Raw genomic sequence first — 23,627 nt, 5'->3', positions numbered from 1 at the left:
GGCACAGAATGCTTAAGCATGAAAATGCCCACTTTCTAAAAGAGGCATTTTCAAACCTAGAATTCAAAAAACAACTTCACCAAGAGATTTATTTTCAAATTGTAAGTTCAGAGACCCCAATCTCCACATCTCTATCTGCTCTCAATAGAAAATTACACTTGGAAGATATTTCAAGGCACTCCCCATGTTGCGTTGCCCTATGGGAGAGAGAGACCTTGCAATAGTGAAAATCAAATTTAACAGTATTTCACTATCATGGCATGTAAAACTACACTACACCCTGCTCATCGGGCTGCCTTGGGCCTACTTTAGGGGTGACTTACATGTATTAAATGGGAAGGTTTGGTCCTGGCAAGTGGGTGCACTTGTCAGGTCAAAATGGCAGTTTAAAACTGCCCACGCAGACACTGCAGGGGCAGGTCTGAGACTTGTTTACATGGCTCCTCATGTGGGTGGCACAATCAGTGCTGCAGGCCCCCTAGTAGCATTTGGTTCACAGGCCCTGGACACACATGGTGCACTATATTAGGGACTTACTAGTATATCATGGATAAACCAGTCACCAATACAATTTAGACAGAGAGCACTTGCACTTTAGCACTGGTCAGCAGTGGTAAAGTGCCTAGAGCCCTAAAGCCAGTAAAAATAAAATTCAGCACAGGATCAAAATAAGGAGATCAGAAGCAAAAAGACAAGGGAAACCACACTAAAAACTGGAAGGTCTAACAGTGATCAGAAGTCTCTCTGTTCTTTCTGGATTCCATAAAATATATTCTTGCTTATTGTGTGTCACAAACAGTTTCACTGAGTAGAGTAGACCAGACTGGACTCCCAGCATTATTTCTCTTTATTATTTCCATATTCCTCAATCATTTACATGGAAGACCAAGGTTAGTATGCCTCTTCCCTCTTGTGTGGTCCATCCCTTATATCTGTGTCACTTTTTCCCAGTTATATAGTCTTCCACTTTCTGTTCCTGTTCCACCAAGAACTAGTTTGATCCAATTCTATCATAACAATTGTTCCAGGATTTTAATCCATTATGCTACGGCTTTATTATTTTTGATGATGTTTGTTTGGCCATACACAAGATTTTTGGGGCCTCAGTCACATGCTATTTGGCAATTTCATTAGGTTTGCTTTTTAGACTACCAGTCAAAGTTTAGCGCCTGGAACGGCTCCATTATCTCCTGTATGTGAAAGAAACTTCTAGCTGCAGATTCCTTACCTTTGAATTTCCTCCAGGCGTCATATTGGATCCTGAGATTTTCATTAGCAGTACCCCTGTTGCGTACGTTCTCATTATCCTAATGAGACTACTGGATTTGGGCGGCAGAATCACCTGTACTGCGGGGGACTGAGTCTGATCCCGCACCATGTGACACCTAATCCGACACCCCTGCGTGCCATTAGTTGGTGTGTATTGACTCCACATCCATCATCGGTATCGTCTGCGGCGGATATGAAGTCGTGGTTCCCATATAGGTGCCTCCTGGCGCATTGACAACAGTTCTTTTCTTGTCGTGACAGCAAGCACTGATCCAAAGAGAGCTACCCCTCAGTCATTTTTGGACTGGCTTTTTTTCAACTTTTTGACAAAGGTTTTTTCTGAGTGCTCTACTCCTGGCGCATCAAAAATGTCATCCAGAAAGACCCGCTTCCTATGGATCTTGTCATCAAATGATGTCCATGACATAGCTGCACCTCATGTGTCTTTGGTGCCTGGAGAGTGACCATGACCTGAAGTTGTGCTTCAAGTGTCAGGCCATGCCTCCAAAGACTTTGAGGGAGCAGTCCCTAAAGCTGTCGGCAGCCCGACTATCGACTCTGCACAAGTTGAGCTCTCGGTCGAGAGGAATGTCCCAGGATCGGTCACAGAGTCCTCCATCATTGTCATCCCACTCCATGTCCTTGGGCAATCGTGTAAGTCGAGACACATGAAGAAATCTGAGAAGATGAAGAGTACTTCGACTTCTCCTTGTCTGTCAGCTGATGAAATGAGGGAGCATCGCTGTTCTAGACTTTGCTCTGCAGAGCCTGTGCCTGGCCCAGCTCCACACTTCCCTGAGTTACTAGGAGCATGAGAGGCCCCTGCCTACCTCATTTCTGGGCAGTCTGACACCGCTGGAGAGTCTTTGGGCCCCACGGAGTCAGAAGGGGCCCCTTTGGGTTCTGTGTCCAGAGGCTTCGGCCTTTGCTCAGAGGGGCATCAAAGGATCCAGTCCTGGATCCGCACTGGCATTGGTCGTGTCATCCCAACCTTACCCGACACCGGTCCAGATGCCCACACTCCTGGCACCATCCATGCCCACAGGTGGCACCATCGCCATTGTAAATAACAGACTCAGACATGGTACCGGACTGGCGTTGTATGACACAGCAGGAGCCTTGCCTCTCTGGGTCTGATCCTGAGCCCTTTTCATATGTGTTAGGTTTTGGGGTGAATGGGAGGATTCGCTGGACCCTTCAGAATACCAGCTCCATGAAGCCCAACCTAAGGACTTGCATACAGACTTGGGTGAAGTCAGTGAACTGGATTCTTCTCCAGATACTGGCATGCTTTCTCCCTATACCATGGCAATGGAGGAGGGAGCTTCTTAATCTATGATAGTGAAGAGGGAGTCTGTCTATCCTGACAAAGTGGTGATTCGCACTAGGACCTCCTTTCTGCCACAAATGGTTACATCCTTTTATGTAGGCCAATCCATCACCATGCCTACATTTTACCTACCCCACATCCTTCTAAGGAAGAGGAGGGACTCCACAGCCTGGATCCAAAAATAGCATTGGTGTTCTACCTTGATTGTACAAAAGAGTTCCAGGTGGATGATCAACTCTTTGTCGGTTATGTGGGTTCAAAGAAAGATCGGGCAGTGCAGAAGCGAACCATCTCAAGATGGATCATTCTCTGTATTAAGATCTGCTATGCACTAGCCAAGAAGCAACCGCCTGAGGGTTTCTGTGCTCATTCTGCCCGAACTAAAGCTACAACCATTGCGCTAGCACTAGAGTTCCAGTACGTGAGATCTGTCAGACGGAAACATGGGCATCTCTGCACATGTTTAGCAAATACTACTGTCTGGACAATCAGGCCCGTAGGGATGCGTACTTTGCCTGTTCAGTCCTGCAGGACTTTCTAGTATGAATATGGTTCATAGACTCCCCTCGGGGATGGAACTGCTAAGGTATCTATTCAAAGGTAAGGAATCTGCAACTAGAAGTCTCTGTCAGATGAACAAGTTACTTACCTTCAGGAAGACCTTCTCTGGTAGAGACAATATCTAGTTGCAGATTCCTTACCGACTCACCTATCCTCCCTGCTCTGTGAACTGATTTCTAGGGACAGGGAGTCCCCTTTCAGGGCCTTAGTTTTGATGCACCAGTAGTCAGTTTCTTTATGGCTCGGCACTTCTGACGTGGAAAGTCATGAAAAGAAACTGATGTCAGCATGCCAAGGTGGCACCTGTATGGGAACTGAGATGCATATTCGACAATGAGAACACAGAGCCGATCGACACCAAATGGCGCGCAGTGGTACTGCTCGCGAAAATCTCTGGATCCGGTCTAATGCCTGGGAAAAATTCAAGGTTAAGGAATCTGCAACTAGATATTGTCTCTACCAGGTAAGGTGTTACCGAAGATAAGTAACTAGTTCATTAAAATGGGTAAACCAAAGGTAGGCTGAGGACCAAGCCTCTTGTAAGTGGCACATAAATATTTTGGGACTGGACTACGCAGTCCTCATGCAAGACCACTGGGATAGCCTTGACAGTTAGAGCAGAGGAGAGACCCAGTCCTTTTTTTTCAGTTCCGGAGATGTCGCAGTTGTAAATATACTACTACTAAAATATCTTTGTGAATAGCAAACAATCATAAACTTACACAGAAGTCTAAGTTTTACCTTTGTGAATCCGGCTGGCAGTGTTGATTGTTAGGCTGAATTGTCAGTTTGTTTGCAGCCTTTGAATTCTGAAAAGCTTCTCCACCCCGGAGGGCTTGATCGCTGCATGATCGCCATGTGCACGTGCCTTGCCCAAAAACAGCGTCCCCTTAGCTGGCTACAGCTGGTCTGGGGAGAATGTGTATCAACGTCATACAAAAGTGCAAGATCATTTGATATGCAGATGGAGGCAGGATGACGGGGAAGTAGTTCTTAGGCAGAGGCACTGCAACTTCTTGAAAGGGTAAGGTGAGCCTGCAACCATACTCACAGGAACAACTGTACCAAGGGCTAGGTCAGTATAGAATGTGAACATGTAGAATCCCTGGTTTGAGTTGAACCCTTGGTAGACTTATGCAAAGCCAACTATCAAATATATGCCACACATATGGAATTCAATTGGCCCCACTATCTACTTGATTAGATATGCACACTAGCCTAGCTGTTATTCAAGAACATGCACTGAATGCAATTCATTCTCCATCCATGACCCATGCAACGTGGAGTTAAAGTAACTCAATTCATAAATATAAAGTTTAACATTTACAAAAAGGAGGCTCACAGGCATCTCCTCCTCATAGGTACCGGGAACAATGGGTACCCCTTCATTAAATACTGCTGCCATTACATACAGCCCCCCAAATCTCGCAAAGAGACAGGAGACACTCTCTGAAAAGATGGGTGCACTTGAGTAGCCCCTCGATCTCTGTGCACAGCTCTGAGGTTTCAGGTCAGTTTCCAGGTAGAATAATCAGGGGGCTTACATGATTCCAGAAGGAAAATCAGAAATCCCTGGGAAATAAAACAGGTCATAGCTGCAAAGCTCTCCAGAGTCATCCAGAAGACTTTCTATCCATACAGTAAGGCATGAGCAATATAGGGGAGAAGCTAAATTGTGTGCAGTCTTTGAAAGCCAGAATGACTTGATAACAAGTCTGGTGATCTTTCTTTGTTAATGGGAGGGGTTCATAAAAGTAACAATCAATGACGTTTGTTATTTGTAATGTTAATATGTAAAATTAAAAGTATATGTACACCCTCTTACTTGCACTTTCTGTCTAGGTGAACCTGGTCGAGTTGGACAGCCAGGCGCACCTGGTGCCCCAGGTGTACCAGGAATAGGCCCACAAGGTTCACCGGGACCCCCAGGACCACAGGGCCCTCCTGGGTTCACAGGTACAAAAGACAAACTGTAGTGCCTACTTTCTATGTAATTGAAAGCAGATCCTCATACTGTACCTTTGTAGATAGTTTACCATCTTAACCAGTAGCATCATTTGACTTTTAAGTATGGAAAGGTAATGTTATATATGTTATGCTTTGTAGGGCATTATGTAGCCATAAGGTGACACATTCTTTAATGCAATGTACTTGTGTGAAAAGCTCCTTCTGATTCCACTCATTACCTGCCATCCTCAGATAACCTTTACTCAATCATGCACACTTTTTTATCTCCCTTGTCTGTCGTGTAAAGCAGATGTCCCTCCCAGGGTTAAATTGTTTCAGGAATCAACAACGAATCCTTTAATTGTGAAGCCATTTCCCAATGTCCAATATCATGCCTGTATTAATCACTGCATGCTACCGATTGAATGGATGAATATGTTAATGAGATTGAGTTCATGCTTGATAGGCACATAACTCCCAGAAAATACAAATACAAAGAATGTTTTCCTATAACCCACAATATTTTCCTGTTTGCACATATAGGTCCTCATTACAACCGCCGCCTGCCAAGGTTGAACTGCCGCAAACCTGCCAACTGCATTTCAACATCCCTGCTGGCCCAGCAGGGATCCCGGCCGTAAAATTGAAGCCGACTCTTAATGGAGCCGGCGGTGTTGCGGCCGTGCGACGGGTGCAGCTACACCCGTCGTGCTTTTCAGTGAAAAGCAGGGTGGGGCTGTGCCTGGGGGCCCCTGCACTACCCATGCTAAGTGCATGGGCAGTGCAGGTGCCCCCAGGGGCCCGCAACTCCCCTTCCCGCAAGCCTTTTGCCATGGACAGGCTGGCGGGAAGGGGAGACATAATCCCCAGGGCAGCGCTGCCCTGGCGGGTTATAACTGCCGGGAAAACGATGGCGGAAAACCACCGGTCCCGGCGCCGCGGTCAAAATATGGCGAATTGTACTGCCAGCCTCTTTGACCGCCAGGGTTGTAATGAGGGCCATAGTTTTGGAGGGTGTTTATTGTATATTTTGAGAGTTGTGCTAGTAATTTTTGGCTATGATGTTTGATAACCCTTGATTTGCTTTTTTGCATGCCCTTTGAAGTTTGTTTTCCACTTGGGTCCCCTGGCATAGTTATCAAATTCTCTTCTGCAAACTGTGTATTCTATAATTTGCAGTTTTAAGCCCACACAAGTCAATCCACTTTGTCATCCTATGACATTGACAAAATGGGTAACAGGTGCCATTTGACTTGGTAACACCAACAAAAGCTAATATTTTAGCACTACTGAAATAAGGTGGCAGATTGTTTTAGTTATAAATGATAACATGTATCTCACCTTAATGAGAAATAATTTTTAGGGAGGAGTGGTATTAGAGACAAAAGTGTAACAAAGAGTCAAATCAGCGCAGCCAAGGTCTATAGAGCATGTCAGCTTCTTCTAACTTTTCTCTCCCTTTGCTCAATTGATATCAGTGAGGTTACTTATGATCTATTCATTTCAACCTTTAATGGAAAACATATCTACTAGTTTATGTGACTAAACAGTGCCCCATCCAAATACATGTTTAAGCTTTTTCATCACATATTTTAGGGCCTCCAGGGATAAAGGGAGAAACTGGACTCCCAGGATTTCCAGGGCTGGACATGCCAGGACCAAAAGGCGAAAAGGGTTTTCCCGGACCTTCTGGAATTTCGGGGGTACCAGGTTTACCTGGCCCACCAGGTCAACCTGGAAGAGAAGGTCTGCAAGGTTATCAAGGTGAGAGTTCTTTTTTATTTTTATTAACATGCTCTAAGACTCATATCGCTATGAAAACAATTGCAAACTACACTCTACCCGAACCACAAGAAAGGCTCATTTATTATCATTAATTTGTAAATACGTCAAGGTACATTACAGGGAGATTTAATGTCAACACTTCAGTTTTGTGTGGCACTTGTTCCCTTAGGATCTGGCCATAAGGATAGGCACATTGTCTCACACCTGGATTTCATGTGCATGAGATAGACATATACGCAGATAAAACAAACCAGCTTTTTCATCTTTTAGAAATGATGTAAAGACTTTACTTTGGAGTACCAGTATTATGATCAACCCATAGTTATAGAAAGCAAAAGTGATAAAATAGTGGGACACGTAAATACCTACTACTAAAATTTTCGGGGCCTATTCTTAAAAGCACTTTGAAATACGGAAAGTTGAATTCCAGTATTTCTCTTTCCATACTCTTCATGTGCATATGCCTGAAACATCTAAAATAGCAACAAAATGGTAATAATTGTTAATATTCAAATAATGTTCATATGCGAATAGTACAAATAGAAAGCACTGTGCCCTCTCTGAGCTTTAACTAATAGAGTGTTAGCCATATTGGGGCTGATTCACAAAAGCATGTAAGAGTAGGTAAAAAGGAAACTTGTAGCACCATTTCATGTGATTCTTAGCGTCTGTAATTGTAGTTTAGGCAACTTCTAAGGGGTTGTTAAAATGTAAAAAGTGTTTAATCACCCATGTATAGCCGTGTACAAAATCCATCTAAATTTCCTATTTGTAGTTGTGTCTTTATTCATTTTTTCTTTGGAAAGTAATGTTAGCAGTTCTTGTGCTTCCTCTGTGCAAGTAATGACAACTGCAATACACAATGCAAGTCATATGTATCTCTCCATGGTGCAGCATCAGTTATTGTATCAGTGTTATTGTTTTTATTAAACAGCACATATAATGCACAATCTTCCATCATCATGGCAGTTAAGTGACTTGGTTGTCGGTATTATGACCTTCCGTATACTTCTATTGCAGACCATTGTCTGAGTTTATTTTGTGGAGGTGGAATGGTTTCATTGGAAAGGCACACAACCTCTAAAAGACCTGGTGAGGTTATGAAATCGAGAAATAGATTACTGCTACAGCGATGGGTTTCGAATGAGTACCAGAAAAACTCAACAGGGTTTTTGAGAATTAGGCAAAGAATAACATTTCAAAGCACAAAGGTTCAAAGCTGATACATTTCATCTACTGTTTGGATTAAATCATTTCTTCCCATGTTTGTGTTTGCTTCAAGGATCCAAAGGTGAAATGGGAGTCATGGGGATGCCTGGAGAACCAGGGCCAACTGGGTTAACTGGAAATCCAGGGGTTCCTGGAGAGAAAGGTAAGAAAGGTTCATTACTTATTTTACACAGTGCTTTCTTATGGGGTCTAGCTTGTTTCCAAAACCTACCAAGTTGTGTGGTAATGAAACTGGGACTATTAGATCACACCCACACTTTACAAATGTTCGGTATAGATTTTTAATGATAAGAACAGTCTTGTATTTCATTTTCCACCTCTGTGATACTTGAACATTCATAAAATGTAAGTTCTAAAAGCCATGCCGTTCTCCTTTGTGGAAGCACCTTAGTAGGGAAAGTAGAGTTCTGTGCATGTTTGTATTCACGTGTGTGTCTGCATATGTGGACATGTTTGATGTTTTCATCCTTTACATTAGTGTACATTTTTAGAACAGAAATTCTTCTTCCTTTTGATATGGTAGAGGAGTCAACAGGAACGCAAGCGTTGCAGTTTTGCGTCAAAAAGTATAGCGCTGGCTTGCGCCATTCCAGGACGCCAGCTGGGTGCCATATTAATGGAATGGCACAATCCGGTGCAAAGGGTGGGCTAGCGTAAAAAAAAAAAAAGTAGGCCCGGTGGGGGTGGCGATATGGGAGAAGGGGGTTTTGCACCAAAAAAATGATGTTAGGCTGATTGGAGTAAAAACAATTACTCTAACCAGCCTAGTGTCATTTATTGACGCAAAACCATCCATACCACATGACTCCTATCTTAGAAAAGACAGGAGTCATGCCCACCACCCCAATGGCCAGCATAGGGGACAAGGGTCCCCTGGTCAAGGCCATTGCACCCGGTGTCATTTAGGGGGGCCCATTTCAGGGCCCCCAATGGCACTTTGAATTTTTTTTTTAAATAACTTACCTCTACTTACCATACTTACCTGGGACGGGGTCCCCATCCTGCAGTGTCCCTCTGGTGTGAGTGGGGTGTTCCAGGGGCTTGGGGAGGGCACCTGTGGGCTCTTTCCATGGTGTTTGACCATGGAAATGGGTCCACAGATCCCCTAACGCCTGCCCTGAACCAAGTGTTAAATAAAGGTGCTAACCAGGTTTAGCACCATTATTTAGGCCCGCCTCCCTCTCCTGTGCACCATTTTTGCACTGGAGGATAAATAAGGCGCTAGGGCCTTAGAGTCATTTCATTGACACAAGTTGGGTTCACTCATCCAAAAAATGACTTTAATTCCAATATTTTGACGTTAGACTAGCCTAAATCAAAATATAGATATGGAGTTATGTTTGCGCTGATTTAGCGTAAAAAAATTATGCTAATTCAGCACAAACAGGATAAATCTAGGCCTTAGTTTCTTTGGGGAAAAACTGGAAAAAAGTGTTGCAGATGCCATCAACAAAAGGTTTGCAGTGCTAAAATCACCATCTTCCCAGCTTTCAGGATCAGGCAAACTAGAATCAGCAAATCACATTTTTCAACACAGTTTTGGCATTTTACTGGGACATACCCATTTTTTCTATTTTTGTGCTTTCAGCCTCCTTCCTGTTGGTGACAGAAATGGGTATAAAACCAATGGTGGATCCTAAAAGGCTATACATTTCTAAAAAGTAGGCACAATTTTGAATTCAGCAAACAGTCATTTTTGTAGATCCTTCAAGGTTTTCCTACAGAAAGTAACACTCAAAATAAAATAAAAATATTGAAATTGAGCTGAAAAAAAAACAGCCATTTGTGTCTAAGGCCCTGATTTATACTTTTTTTGTGCTGCATTACCGTCATTTATTGACGCAAAAGCAACGCAAACTTACAAAATACAATTGTATTTTGTAAGTTTGTGCCGCTTTTGTGTCACAAAATGGCAGTAATACAGGGCAAAAAAAGTATAAATCAGGGCCTAAGTATTCTTCTGTAACTTTTTCTAAGTATGGCAGATTTTTTAAAGCAGTATATTGTTACGTCTGCTGGGCTCTTCTGGTTGCAGGGATATGTAGGTCTTGTAGGTTCTACAAGAGCCCAAGCTACCCAGAACCAATAACTGAGCTGCACCTTGCAATGGTTTTTCACTGTGTACCAGGTATACAGCAATTCATTTGGTAAAATAGCAAGAGTGAAAAAAAGGTATAAGGACACCTATGTATTTCCGAAAAGGGGCACAAGATATGGAGTTTAGAAGCAATGGTTATTTACACATCTCTGAATTTGTGGGTACCCATACTAGCATGTGAATTAGAGGGCATTTCTCAAATTGTCTTATTTTTTGCACACTAGCTCACATTTGGAAGGCACAAATACAAAGAAAGACAATTGGTACTAACACTTGTCCTACTATTCTGTGTTACCCCATGTCTCCTGATAAAAATGGTTCCTCACTTGTGTGGATAGGCCTAGTGCCCGCGACAGGGAACGCCACAAAACGCAACGTGGACACAGCACATTTTTCCACTCTAAACTCTGACAACTTTTTGCAATGTGCCTAACTGTGAATTTTGGGCTGTAGCTCAGCCAGCACCTAGGGAAACCTAGCAAGCCTTTATATTTGAAAAACTAGACACCTGGGGGAATCCAGGATGGGGTGACTTGTGTGGCTTCCACCAGGTTCTGTCATGCAGAATCCCTTGCAAACCTCAAAATGTGTCTTAAAAACACATTTTTTTCAAATGTCTGTGATGGAAAGTTCTGGGGTGTGAGGAGAGCAGCAAACTTCCTTCTACCCAACTTCCTGATAAAAATGGCACCTCACTTGTGTGGGTAGACCTAGTGTCTGAACACGAAACAGCGAAGATCGCAACGTGGACCCATCACATTTTTCCATCCAAAACTGACCCTTTTTTGCAGTGTGCTTAGCTGTGGGCCCTAGCTCAGCTGGGCCTTTGGGAAACCTAGCAACCCTGTACATTTTTTAAAAACTAGACACTGACGGGAATCTATGGTTGGGGAGACTTGTGCGGCTATCACTGGGTTCTGTTACCCAGAATCTCTGGCAAACCTCAAAATGTATCTAAAAACACATTTCCTCACATTTCTGTGTTGGAAAATTCTGGAATCTGAGAGCAGCCACAAACTTCCTTCCACCCAACATTCCCTCAAGTCTCCTGATAAAACTGGTACCTCACTTGTGTGGATAGGCCTAGTGCCCGCGACAGGGTAGGGACCAAAACATATTGTGGAGACATCAAAATTATTTATCACAAAATGAACTGTTTTTGCAAGGAGGGCACCTGCGTTTTTGGTCTGGCGCTCGTCAGTTATCTGGGGAAACATACCAAACCCAGACATTTCTGAAAACTAGACACCTTAGGGAGTCCAAGGAAGTGTGGCTTGCATGGATCCCCCAGTATTTTCATACCCAAAATCCCCTGGTCTCCTGACAAAAATTATACCTCACTTGTGTTTGTGGGCCAAGTGTCTGCCAAAACGTTTAGAAATTGAATGGGAACCAAGCGCTTCCAAAAGGGCAGTGGTTTTCATCCGTTTTTAGGCTGAGTCTGCTTTGGGCACCCACACAAGTGGGGCAGAATCTTTAGTGGTAGGGATGGGGCAATGCTGGGTGGTAGGAATTTTGTGGATTCCTGTGGATTCCAGATGTTTCCATCACAGAAATGTAGGGGAAAATGTGTGATTTCAGGCAAACGTGGAGGTTTACAGGGCATTGTGGGTAAGAAAATGGCATGGAGTGCATGTGAAGCACACCACCCTGGACTCCCCCAGAAGTTTAGTTTTCAGATGTGTCTGGGTCTGGTAGGTTTTTCCAGGTGGCAACGTACCCAAGTCAAAAAAGTGCAGCTGCTCCCCATTGCAAGAAAGACTGTTTACATATTTGGGGTGAGTGGGGGGGCATTGATAAGCCCATTTTGTGCAGCCCTCCACCCCAAAGTATGGAAACAAAGTAATCCCTGGTGCCTAGTGGGCTGTCTGGCACCCTGGGAGGTAGATCAGGGGCCATTGCCTCCATCTGCCCCCCAGCAGGGGAAGAAAGACTATTTACATACTTGGGGGTGAGTGGGTGCATTGACATGCCATTTTGGGCAGCCCCCTCCCCTATACATTATAATCAAATGTATCTGATAGAGACTTCTAGTTGCAGATTCCTTACCTTAGAATTTTCCCCCAGGCGTCAGACTGGATCCGGAGATTTTTCTTCAAGCAATACCCTTGAGCGTTGGTAGGTGGTGTCTGTTGACTCCGCAGGCATCATAGGTGTTGTGGTTGCCGTGCAGTGACGTCAGTTCTTTTCTTTCTGGGCCACTCGCTGATCCGGAGAGAGCTACACTGGCTATTTTTTGGCCGAATTCGACCGTTTTGTCGAAGTGTTTGTGTACGACTTTGGTGCGTCGAGATGTCCCCGAAGACCAGGTTCAAGCCTTGTGAGGACTGCCATCGGACGATGTCGGTGACGGATCCTCATCCCATTTGTCTGTGGTGCCTCGAGCGTGACCATGACCCGAAGTCGTGCTCTGAGTGTCGGGCCATGCACCCGAAAGCTTGGAGGGAGCGGTCCCTAAAGCTAATGGCGGCCCGGCACTCGACTCCACATAGGTCCCGGTCTCGCTCGAGAGGAAGGTCTCGAGATCGGTCGCGGAGTCATCACCACTCGTCTTCTTCGAAATCTTCTGGTCAAGGTACGAAGAAGAAGAAGTTGAAGAAGTCCCATCGATCTCCGACTTCACCCCGTCGCTCGGCCGATGCGACGCGGGACGAGCGTCCACGCACTAGGCCTCTGTCCTCAGAGCCTGCATCTGGGTCGACTCCGCACTTCCCCAAGTTTCCTGCAGCTGGAGCGACCCCCGCCCAACTAAAGGAGTTTTATGAGGCCATGCGCCTCATCTTTGGGCGGGCCGACCCCGATACGGCGCCTTTGGGCCCAAGGGGTTCGGCTGAGGGGCCTTCGGATTCCGCGCCGGCAGCTTCGGCCCCGGCCACTGAGGACGCCTCCGCATCCGTGCGCGGATCCGCACCAATGCCGGGCGCACCTTCGAGACCTTTCCCGGCGCCGGGTCGATTGTCGACGCTCCCGATGTCGGTAGTGCCCACTATCGACGTCGACCCAATTCTTATCCCCGACAACTCGGAGCGGCATCGGCCGCCACTCCCATCGGCTTCGGTGGGGCCTATTCACCCGAGGTTGGATTCTGACCCTTTTTCCTATGGGTACGAATACTGGGAGGAATTGGAGGGGTCCCTGGACCCTTATGAATACCAGGATGACCCTGCTATGGACTGGGCACAGAATTTGGGCAAAGTCAGTGGTCTGGATGCTTCTCCTGACGCTGGCATGCTGTCTTCTCCTACCGTGGCTATGGCGGAGGGAGCTACTTACAGTATGGTGGTCAGTAGGGCAGCTGAGGTCCTCGGCCTTGAGCTACCTACTGTGGAAGTCAGGTCTAATCTCCTGACAGAGGTGCTTCAGCCTGGGGCTTCCACTTCAGAACCCCTTCTCCCATTCAATGAGGCCCTCACTTATGTCCTTTTGGGTACATGGTCCAAACCCAACACAGGGGCTTCTGTGAACAGGACTATCGCTCGCCGCCAACGGCCCGCACCAAACGACCCAAAATTCCTGTCCCAACACCCCACGCCTGAGAGTCTTGTAATCCAGGCTTCCTCTTCTTCTGGCGCGTTCCCTTCCGCACCTCCGGATAGGGAATCCAAGAGGCTGGAACAATTTGGCAAGAAGTTGTTTTCTTCCTCCAGCCTCATACTGCGGTCTGTGAACACTGCATGTCTTTTGGGCCGCTATACCCACTCCCTGTGGAATACGGTTGCGCAAGTCCTGCCGCAGATACCAGAGGAGGCCCGTGCTATCTTCTACCAAGCAGTGAAAGATGGGAGAGACGCAGCAAAGTTCACTATCCGTTGTGGGCTGGATACGACCGACTCTCTGGGCAGATCGGTTGCGACAACTGTGGCCTTACGGCGCCTCGCCTGGTTACGCACTTCTGGCTTCTCGGGGGATGTCCAACAGTCACTCATGGACATGCCCTTTGATGGCACCCGTCTCTTCGGAGACAAAGTGGACTCGGCCTTGGAAAGATTCAAGGATTCCCGGGTTACGGCTCGGTCCCTTGCCCTTTCCTCTGCCACTTGCCCACCACAGTCTGCTTTTCGTCCCTTTTGTGGACACAGAAGGGGCACCCTGTCGCGTCCTCTACCCAGCCACCGTGCCACGCATGCTGGACAGCCTATGCGTGGCCGAGGACGCGGAATCCCACGTGGCCGTGGGACAGGGAACCAGTGGTCTGTCCAGTCCACCTCTGCCCCACGCTGCAGTCTCCAAACTCTCCTAGTCCGTCCCCTCACTCCCACCCAGTTGGTGGCAGGATCCACCATTACCTGCCCCACTGGGAACATATCACCACAGATGGGTGGGTTTTGCAGATCATTCGGAAGGGCTACTACCTCCCTTTCGAATCTGCACCACCACACATGCCACCATCCTTCCATCATCTTCTGGAGGATCATTTGGTGCTTCTCCTCCAGGAAGTCGCGGCTCTCTTGGCCAAGGGAGCTATAGAAAGGGTCCCTGTGCCTGAAGTAGGTCATGGTTGTTATTCCCGCTACTTTCTGATACTAAAGAAGGACAAGGGCTTACGTCCTATCCTAGACCTTTGGGACCTGAACTACTTCCTCAAGAAGGAGAAATTCAAAATGCTCACCCTGGCTCAGGTTCTGTCTGCCTTGGACCCAGGAGACTAGATGGTAGTGTTGGACTTGCAGGACGCTTATTTCCACATCCCGATCCTGCCTGCCCACAGACGTTACCTACGATTCGTGGTAGGTCACGAGCATTTTCAGTTTACCGTGCTCCCTTTCGGCCTCACCAGCGCCCCACGAAAGTGATGGCGGTGGTTGCAGCTCATCTACGCAGGTTAGGGATCTCAGTCTTCCCCCACTTCGACGACTGGCTGTTGAAGGCGCCTTCGCCCCAGACAGTCGTCTCCCACCTTCAGACTACAGCAAACCTCCTGCACACGCTGGGGTTCACTATAAACGTGCTGAAGTCACACCTGACTCCCCCTCAGACGCTCCCTTTCATTGGAGCTGTTCTGGACACAGTGCAATTTTGGGCTTATCCTCCCAACAAGCGAGTCGAAGACATTCAGTGTAGGAGGTTGGCTCTGTATATACTATTTCAAAGTAAGAAATAGTGTGCACAGAGTCCAAGGGTTCCCCTTAGAGGTAAGATAGTGGCAAAAGTAGATCATTCTAATGCTCTATTTTGCGGTAGTGTGGTCGAGCAGTAGGCTTATCAGAGGGTAGTGTTAAGCCTTTGTTGTACACACACAGGCAATAAATGAGGAACACACATTCAAAGACTTACTCCAGACCAATAGGTTTTTATATTGAAAAATATATTTACTAAGTTTATTTTAAGAACCACAGGTTCAAGATTTACATTAAACACTTTAAATGTAAGGTACGTCACTTAAATACTTTAGGAACTTTGAATGAAAACAATATCATGTACACTCTTTGTAAAAATGGCAATGAGCTATTTTCAAAGTGGACACAGTGCAAAAATCAACAGTTCCTGGGGGAGGTAAGTAAAGGTTATATTAGGAGGTAAGTAAAACACTTACAAGTCTCGGTGCTGGGGCATAGGCAGCCCACCATTGGGAGTTCAAGGCAACCCCAAAGTTACCACACCAGCAACTCAGGGCCGGTCAGGTGCAGAGGTCAAAGAGGTGCCCAAAACACATAGGCGCCTATGGAGAACAGGGGTGCTCTGGTTCCAGTCTGCCAGCAGGTAAGTACCTGCGTCCTCAGGGGGCAGACCAGGGGGGTTTTGTAGAGCCACAAGTAGGCACACAAAACACACCCTCAGCGGCACAGGGGCGGCCGGGTGCAGTGTGCAAAGCAGGCGCCGGGTTTTGTATAGGTTTCATTGGAGGGACCCGGGGGTCACTCTAGCAGTGCAGGCAGGCACAGGGGGGGGCTTCTCGGGACAGCCACCACCTGGGCAAGGCAGAGGTTCGCCTGGGGGGTCACTCCTGCATCAAAGTTCGGTTCCTTCAGGTCCTGGGGCCTGCGGGTGCAGTGTTGGTTCCAGGCGTCGGGTCCCTTGTTACAGGCAGTCGCGGTCAGGGGGAGCTTCTGGATACTCTCTGCAGGCATAGCTGTGGAGGCCGTTTCTGGTTACTCACGGGCTCGCAGTCGCCGGGGAGTCCTCCCTGAGGTGTTGGTTTTCTGCAGGTCGAGGGACGTCGGGTGCAGAGTGTAGAGTCTCACGCTTCCGGCGGGAACCGTGAAGTCCTTGGAAGTTGTTTCTTTGTTGCAAAGAAGTAGCTGGTTTTGAACAGGGCTGCTGTTCACGGGAGGTTCTTGGTCCTGTAGTCCAGGGCAGTCCTGTGAGGCTTCAGAGGTCGCTGGTCCCTGTCGGAGGCGTCGCTGGAGCAGGTTTTCGAAGTTGGAGACAGGCCGGTAGGGCTGGGGCCAAATCAGTTGTCGTCTTCCTCCTTCTATGCAGGCTTGTAGGTCAGCAGTCCTTCTTCTTTCTTCAGGTTGCAGGAATCTGATTTCCTGGATCTGGGGAGCCCCTAAATACTGAATGTAGGGGTGTGTTTAAGTCTGGGAGGGCAGTAGCCAATGGTTACTGTCCTTGAGGGTGGCTATACCCTCTTGGTACCTCCAACCTGTGGGGCGGGGGGCACATCCCTAATCCTACTGGGGGAATCCTCCAAACTCAAGATGGAGGATTTCTCAAGGCAGGGGTCACCTCAGCTCATGACACCTTAGGGGCTGTCCTGACTGGTGGGTGACTCCTCCTTGTTTTTCTCATTATCTCCTCCAGCCTTGCCGCCAAAAGTGGGGGCAGTGGCCAGAGGGGCGGGCATCTCCACTAGCTAGGATGCCCTGGGGCGCTGTAACAAAAGGGGTGAGCCTTTTAGGCTCACCCCCAGGTGTTACAGTTCCTGCAGGGGGCAGTGAGAAGCACCTCCACCCAGTACAGGCTTTGTTCCTGGCCACAGAGTGAAAAAGGTACTCTCCCCATGTGGCCAGCAACATGTCTGGTGTGTGGCAGGCTGGCAGGAACTGGTCAGCCTACACTAGAAGTCGGGTAATATTCAGGGGGCATCTCTAAGATGCCCTCTGGGTGTAGTTTACAATAAATTGCACACAGGCCTCAGTGTGCATTTATTGTGCTGAGAAGTTTAATACCAAACTTCTCAGTTTTCAGTGTAGCCATTATGGAACTGTGGAGTTCGTGTTTGACAAACTCCTAGACCATACACTCTTATGGCTACCCTGCACTTACAATGTCTAAGGTTTTGCTTAGACACTGTAGGGGCATAGTGCTCCTGCACATATGCCCTCACCTGTGGTATAGTGCACCCTGCCTCAGGGCTGTAAGGCCTGTTAGAGGGGTGACTTACCTATGCCACAGGCAGTGTGAGGTTGGCATGGCACTCTGAGGGGAGTGCCATGTCGACTTAGTCATTTTCTCCCCACCAGCACACACAAGCTGTGAAGGAGTGTGCATGTGCTGAGTGAGAGGTCCCTAGGGTGGCATAAGACATGCTGCAGCCCTTAGAGACCTTCCCTGGCATCAGTGCCCTTTGGTACCAGGGGTACCAGTTACAAGGGACTTATCTGAGTGCCAGGGTTGTGCCAATTGTGGAGACAAAGGTACAGTTTTAGGGAAAGAACACTGGTGCTGTGGCCTGGATAGCAGGGTCCCAGCACACTTTAAAATCATAACTTAGCATCAGCAAAGGCAAAAAGGTAGGGGATAACCATGCCAAGGAGGCATTTCCTCACATTCAGGTTATGATTCCGATCTTTCAGCCACTGTCTTGGGTTTTGGTGAGACTGACTCTGAGGCAGCTGGGCCTCATGGCCTCCTGCATCCTGCTAGTAACACATGCCAGATGGCATATGCGGCCTCTGCAGTGGGACCTGAAGTTCCAGTGGACGCAGCATCAGGGAAATCTCGCCGACATGGTCCAGATCTCGGAGGGGACTGCGAAAGACCTGCAGTGGTGGCTTCCGTATTCAAATTGGGTCAACGGTAGATCCCTCTCCCTTCCCCAACCAGATCTCACTATAGTGACAGATGCGTCACTTCTGGGCTGGGGCAGCCACATGGGAGAGGCAGAGATCAGAGGCCTCTAGTCTCCGGCGAAGTCGGAGCTCCACATAAATATGCTGGAGCTCCGGGCAATCAGGCTTGCATTGAAAGCATTCCTTCCCTCTGTCAAAGGGAAAAGGGTGCAGGTGTTCTCGGACAACACTACCGCCACGTGGTACTCCAACAAACAAGGCGGGGTAGGGTCCTGGACCCTTTGTCAGGAGGCACTACGCCTCTGGACATGGCTGGAACATCAGGGCATTACCCCGATGGTTCAACATCTGGCGGGCTCTCTCAACGCCACAGCAGACGAACTCAGCCGCCAACGCACAGTCGATCACGAATGGCATCTCCATCCATAGGTGGCGCAAGGTCTCTTTCTCAAGTGGGGAGAGCCTTGGTTAGATCTGTTCGCCTCCGCAGAGAACGCACAATATGAGCTGTTTTGCGCATTGGAGCTTCCAAGGCGGCACTCGCTCGGAGACGCTTTTCGTCTCGAGTGGAGCTCCGGCCTCCTTTACGCCTTCCTGCTTATCCCTCTTCTTGCCCAGAGTTCTCAAGAAAATCAAGTACGACCGGGCCAAAGTTATCTTGGTGGCTCCGGACTGGGCTCGAAGAGTGTGGTATCCAGAGCTATTGAACATGTCCATCGATCCTCCACTCAGACTGCCTCTTCAGGCGGATCTTCTGTCGCAGCAGCAGGGGATGGTTCTCCACTCGAACCTGTCCAACCTCCACCTTCATGCGTGGAGATTGAGCAGCAACAGTTGACGGCATTTGCCCTTCCACCCGAAGTCTGCAATGTTATCTTGGCAGCCAGGCGTCCATCGACTAAATCTGTAAACGCCTGTCGTTGGAATAAATTTGTGGCATGGTGTACCAACAAATCTGTTGACCCCCTTTCTGCCCCGCTGTCAGAGGTGCTTCTGTTCATCCTTTCCTTAGCCCAGCAGGGCTCTGCTTTGGGCACTCTTAATGGGTATTTGTCTGCTATTTCCGCTTTTCTTAGGCTTCCTGATCAGCCCTCACTCTTTAAATCTCCTATTGTGAGTAGGTTCTTAAAAGGGGTCATCCACTTATTTCCTCCCACTCCCGTTTATCATGCCTCGTTGGGATCTTAATCTTGTACTTATTTACTTGATGTGTGCCCCCTTTAAGCCAATGCATAATTGTCCCTTGCGGCTCCTCACATTCAAAACAGTCTTTCTGGTCGCTATCACATGCTACGTGGGCATCCCTGCACACGTTTGCTAAGCATTACTGCCTGGATAGTCAGGTCTGTCAAGACGACTACTTTGGTCGTTCGGTCCTGCAGGACTTTCTAGTATGATCTTGGTTCGCAGCCCACCACCGAGGATGGCATTGCTTGGGTATCTATTCTAAGGTAAGGAATCTGCAACTAGAAGTCTCTATAAGATGTAGAAGTTACTTACCTTCGGTAACAAAATATCTGGTAGAGACATATTCTAGTTGCAGATTCCTTACTGCCCACCCATCCTCCCCGCTTTCGAACTGATTTCTAGGGACAGGGATTCCCCCTTTCAGGTCCTTAGCTCTGGCGCACCAATCTCAGTGTTCTTAGCGGCTCTGCACTCTGGCATGGAAAGTCGTTAAAAGAAACTGACGTCACTGCACAAGGGTGGCGTCTATGTACTACTCCCGACGTCATCACGGCGACCACGACGCCTGCGGAGTCGACCGACACCACCAACCAGTACGCAAGGGTATTGCTCGAAGAAAAATCTCCGGATCCAGTCTGACGTCTGGGGGGAAAATTCTAAGGTAAGGAATCTGCAACTAAAATATGTCTCTACAAGATATTTCGTTACTGCAGGTGAGTAACTTGTACATCTGCTTCTTAGTGTGCTCAACCTCTCAGTGGGCCATATTGGGACTTTTGCACCTATCTGCTCCCCAGGGCACTGTAGCATCGGACGGCCCCTGGCTGTCCAACGTGTTAGAGCGTCTGACCTTAATAAGTAAACTTACAACAGAATGCAGATAGGTCGATGAACCTTTTGATTTGCAATTAAGATGTTCTTACAATAGCTCCAGTACATAATCAATAACCAATAAACTATAATCAACAATCAGCAATCAATAACATCAACAATCAATGGAGTCAGTAATTGTCACGCACCATGACCTTTCAGTCATGAATAACCACACCTTTTAGTAAAAGTTAGAATATGTATTTCCCTATATTAACAATGCTAAGGTCATGTAGATTAATCTCAAAAGCAAATTAAACAAATACAGAAACAATACTGGCTGTCCAAAGCGGCGGAAGAAACGTAATCTAATCAAAGCTTGAACTACAACACATTCTAAAGTTATGGGGCAAATCAGTAATAAAGTCAACTGTGTTGAAGTAATTTCATACATTAAGTTTAGCAGAGAAATTCATCAAACATTAATCCCTGTTATCATAATTTCATTAGTGAGGATCCTTAACTAACACCTGATTAGCATCCGCATGTTGGGCTTCATGCAAAACAATTTAGTGACACAAATTTGGAAAAAACATCTAACTATGGCTCTATCAAAACAATGCATCTGGTACCTAGAAAGAAAAGCAAATATCTATAATAATCAACAGTCTCGTTTATAATACGTATCCTCAGCGTGGATCAGCAAGCAGAGTTGGTCTTCATCCTCAGGACATCAGTCGATCAGCAAGGCATCAGGATTCAGCATAAAATTTCAGAAAATGCAAAGTCTCTAAGCATTAAAGTTAAGCACGCCTCTTGTCAAGAAGCACCAGAAATATTGACCTTTCGGCCAGCAAGGCAATGGGCAACGGCAAAATGCAAGGGAAGAATGTCTTGTTAAAAGTTCTGCTTTCTTCTCAGTGTAGTCCCGTTAAGTCAAAACTACTAAAACTACTTCCCATATCCCTATTGGTCAGTTAATCGCATGTTCACACTTTGTCCAATAAAACTAAAACTCCAAATCTATGAATTCTAATATTACTCCGTTCACATGCCGTTGATTGGTTTGTCTCACAATGTCCTCATCATCCGGCTTGTCAGGTAACAATATTGTTGCAGCTTCCACTCTAGTCAGTACTTCCATTGTTCTTCTCCTGAAAAAGTCAGTCTCACACACATTACATTCAAAATGTTACATTAATAGGAACATCATCATCTGTCGGTCGGTTCTCATGGGAAGCAAGATTCAGCTACGAACACATAATGGAAAATGGAAAATCACAGTTTAACTCTCTAGGACATTTAGTAAACGTTAAGAAATGCAGCTTTAACATGAGGCCTGGCAAGTAGGCCAAGACACTCGCTAAGTTAAGGCCTACAATTAATAAAGCCAAAGCTTACTGCATAACCCTCAATATGACATATTGCCACATTAGTAGAACATATATTTAACATCTCACATTATTATTGATTACTACATTTCGTTAACATTGGTCGTGATCACATTTAGAAATGTGTGCATTATTTTTCTATGTTATCTTATTTTCTACACAAACTTACTATTCAGAATACATGAACATTCATTAATATTAATAATTTTTACTAATATACTTGCTCTAGCAGACGCACCAAAGAGGTTAAAGAAAAGCTAGGTTTGAGAAACCATGAAGGCACAATTTAGACTTTGGCAAACAGGTTTATCCACAACAAACATGGTGAAGTAACTTGTCAGCCAAATCGATGTCCGCCAGCCCTATTTAGAGTAGGACAGACCATCTTTCAGACTGCTGTGTCCTGCTGGCTCCACCATCAAAAAGCTTACTCCGACAGGCCGACTGAGGATGGGCCGTTCAAGTAAGGAAGCCATCCCACTCACTGGATGGAAAAACCTGGCAGTCTCAAACAGACAGAAAATTACCCCCAAACGCTGAGTGTAGGGGTCATTTTGTTTTCGTTTTTTAGTTGCAAACTCCTGTTTTGTGAGCTTATTTTTGAGAAAACATAAAAGATGCCTGAAAGATGGCAGTAACTCACCAAACGTGCACTGCCTTCAGAGGAATGTTCATGGTGGCAATTCCTGTGATGACATGAGATTACTGCTGCCCCTGCCATGATCTCTAGAAATTGCAGGCAGCAATCTATTGTGGTGGTAGACTTAGGGGGTCATTTTGACCTCGGCGGTCTTTTTTAAAGACCGCTGAGGGACCGCCGTGTGGAAGACCGCCAGTGGTGGCGGTTTGCCGCTCGGCCTATTATGACCGTTGGCAGCTCTCCGTCCTTTTACGGACGGAGAGCCGCCAACAGCCATACTGGCGGGAGGCGGGGAAGTGGAGGTTGCTCCACCTCCACCGCCACGCCAACAGAACACAGCCCAGCGAATCACGTCCTGTGATTCGCCGTGGCGGTGTGGTGTCGGTGGAGCTGCCCCCATGGCTCCCGTCCCCTCCTGGAGGATCGTCGGACCAGGTAAGTCGATCGACCGTGAGGGGAGGGGGCGGGGGGTTTGTTGTGTGTTGTGTGGGTGCATGGGGTGTGCGTGTGTGTATGTAGAGGGGGTGTGTGAGTGCGTGTATGCTTGCAGGTGTGTTGTGTGTATGGGAATGAGTGCGTGTATGTCTGTGGGTATGTCTGTATGGATGTGTGCGTGTATGTTTGAATGTGGGTGTGCGTGTCTGACTGTGTGTGTGAATGTAGGCATGTATGTCGGGGTGTGTGCGTGTAAGTGTGTAGGTGGTGCCTGCGTGCGTGTCGTGTGGGTATGGGTGATGTGATATTGGGAGTCGGGTGGGGAGGGGGGCCTTGCCACCTTTGGGGGGTGGCAGGGGTGGTGGGGGGTGTAGGGGAGGGAGTCGAGGTGGCGGCACGGGGTGGGGGAGACCCCTATCAGTGCCAGGGAAGGAATTCCCTGGCACTGATAGTGCTTACTGCCATGGATTTCATGGCGGTTCAAACCGCTGGAAATCCACGGCGGTAAGCCGGGTCAAAATACCGCCGGCGGTCTAGTGACGGCTGCCGGGCTGGAGACCCAGGTCTCCAGCCCATCGGTTGTCTCCGCCCTGGCGGGCGGAACGGAGAACCGGCGGATGACCATGGCGGAAACCGCCATGGTCATAATTCCACAAAGTAAGACAGCCAGCCTGTTGGCGGTCTTACCGCCGGTTCTCCGCCTTCCGCCAGGGTCATAATGACCCCCTTAATGTCTAAGTGTTCACCTGGCTAGGTTGAATTCATGTTTTGCAGAAACCTTTTTGGCACAATTTATTATGAAGGTTATGGTCACAATTCACTAGATATTGCTCCGACTTACTCTTGTAATAGTCCTGAATTCTAGACGTAAGACAGGCCTGGGCCTTGCCTACTCCTGAAAATCATGAGTAAGCCAGGAGTATTTCAAATTCATCGCTGACAGAATACCAGAAACAAAAATGTTGTGTCAAAAATATCAAGGACCAAA

The 23,627-nt window shown here is 47.2% G+C and overlaps 1 protein-coding gene across 1 annotated transcript in view; it reads left to right on the top strand.

The window, feature by feature from the left end:
- The window catches only part of COL4A1 (collagen type IV alpha 1 chain), a 521,418-nt gene that overhangs the window by 354,331 nt on the left and 143,460 nt on the right, over positions 1-23,627 (top strand). The window contains exons 31-33 of the mRNA XM_069205109.1: positions 5,003-5,116; positions 6,704-6,871; positions 8,175-8,264. Of these exons, the coding sequence (XP_069061210.1) occupies positions 5,003-5,116; positions 6,704-6,871; positions 8,175-8,264 (372 nt within the window). The remainder of the gene's footprint in view (positions 1-5,002; positions 5,117-6,703; positions 6,872-8,174; positions 8,265-23,627) is intronic.

The sequence above is a fragment of the Pleurodeles waltl genome, chromosome 8, assembly GCF_031143425.1.
Source record: "Pleurodeles waltl isolate 20211129_DDA chromosome 8, aPleWal1.hap1.20221129, whole genome shotgun sequence".
Lineage (NCBI taxonomy): Eukaryota > Metazoa > Chordata > Amphibia > Caudata > Salamandridae > Pleurodeles > Pleurodeles waltl.
Note: the sequence above shows the minus strand (reverse complement) of the source record. Positions and strands in the feature narration are given on the sequence as shown.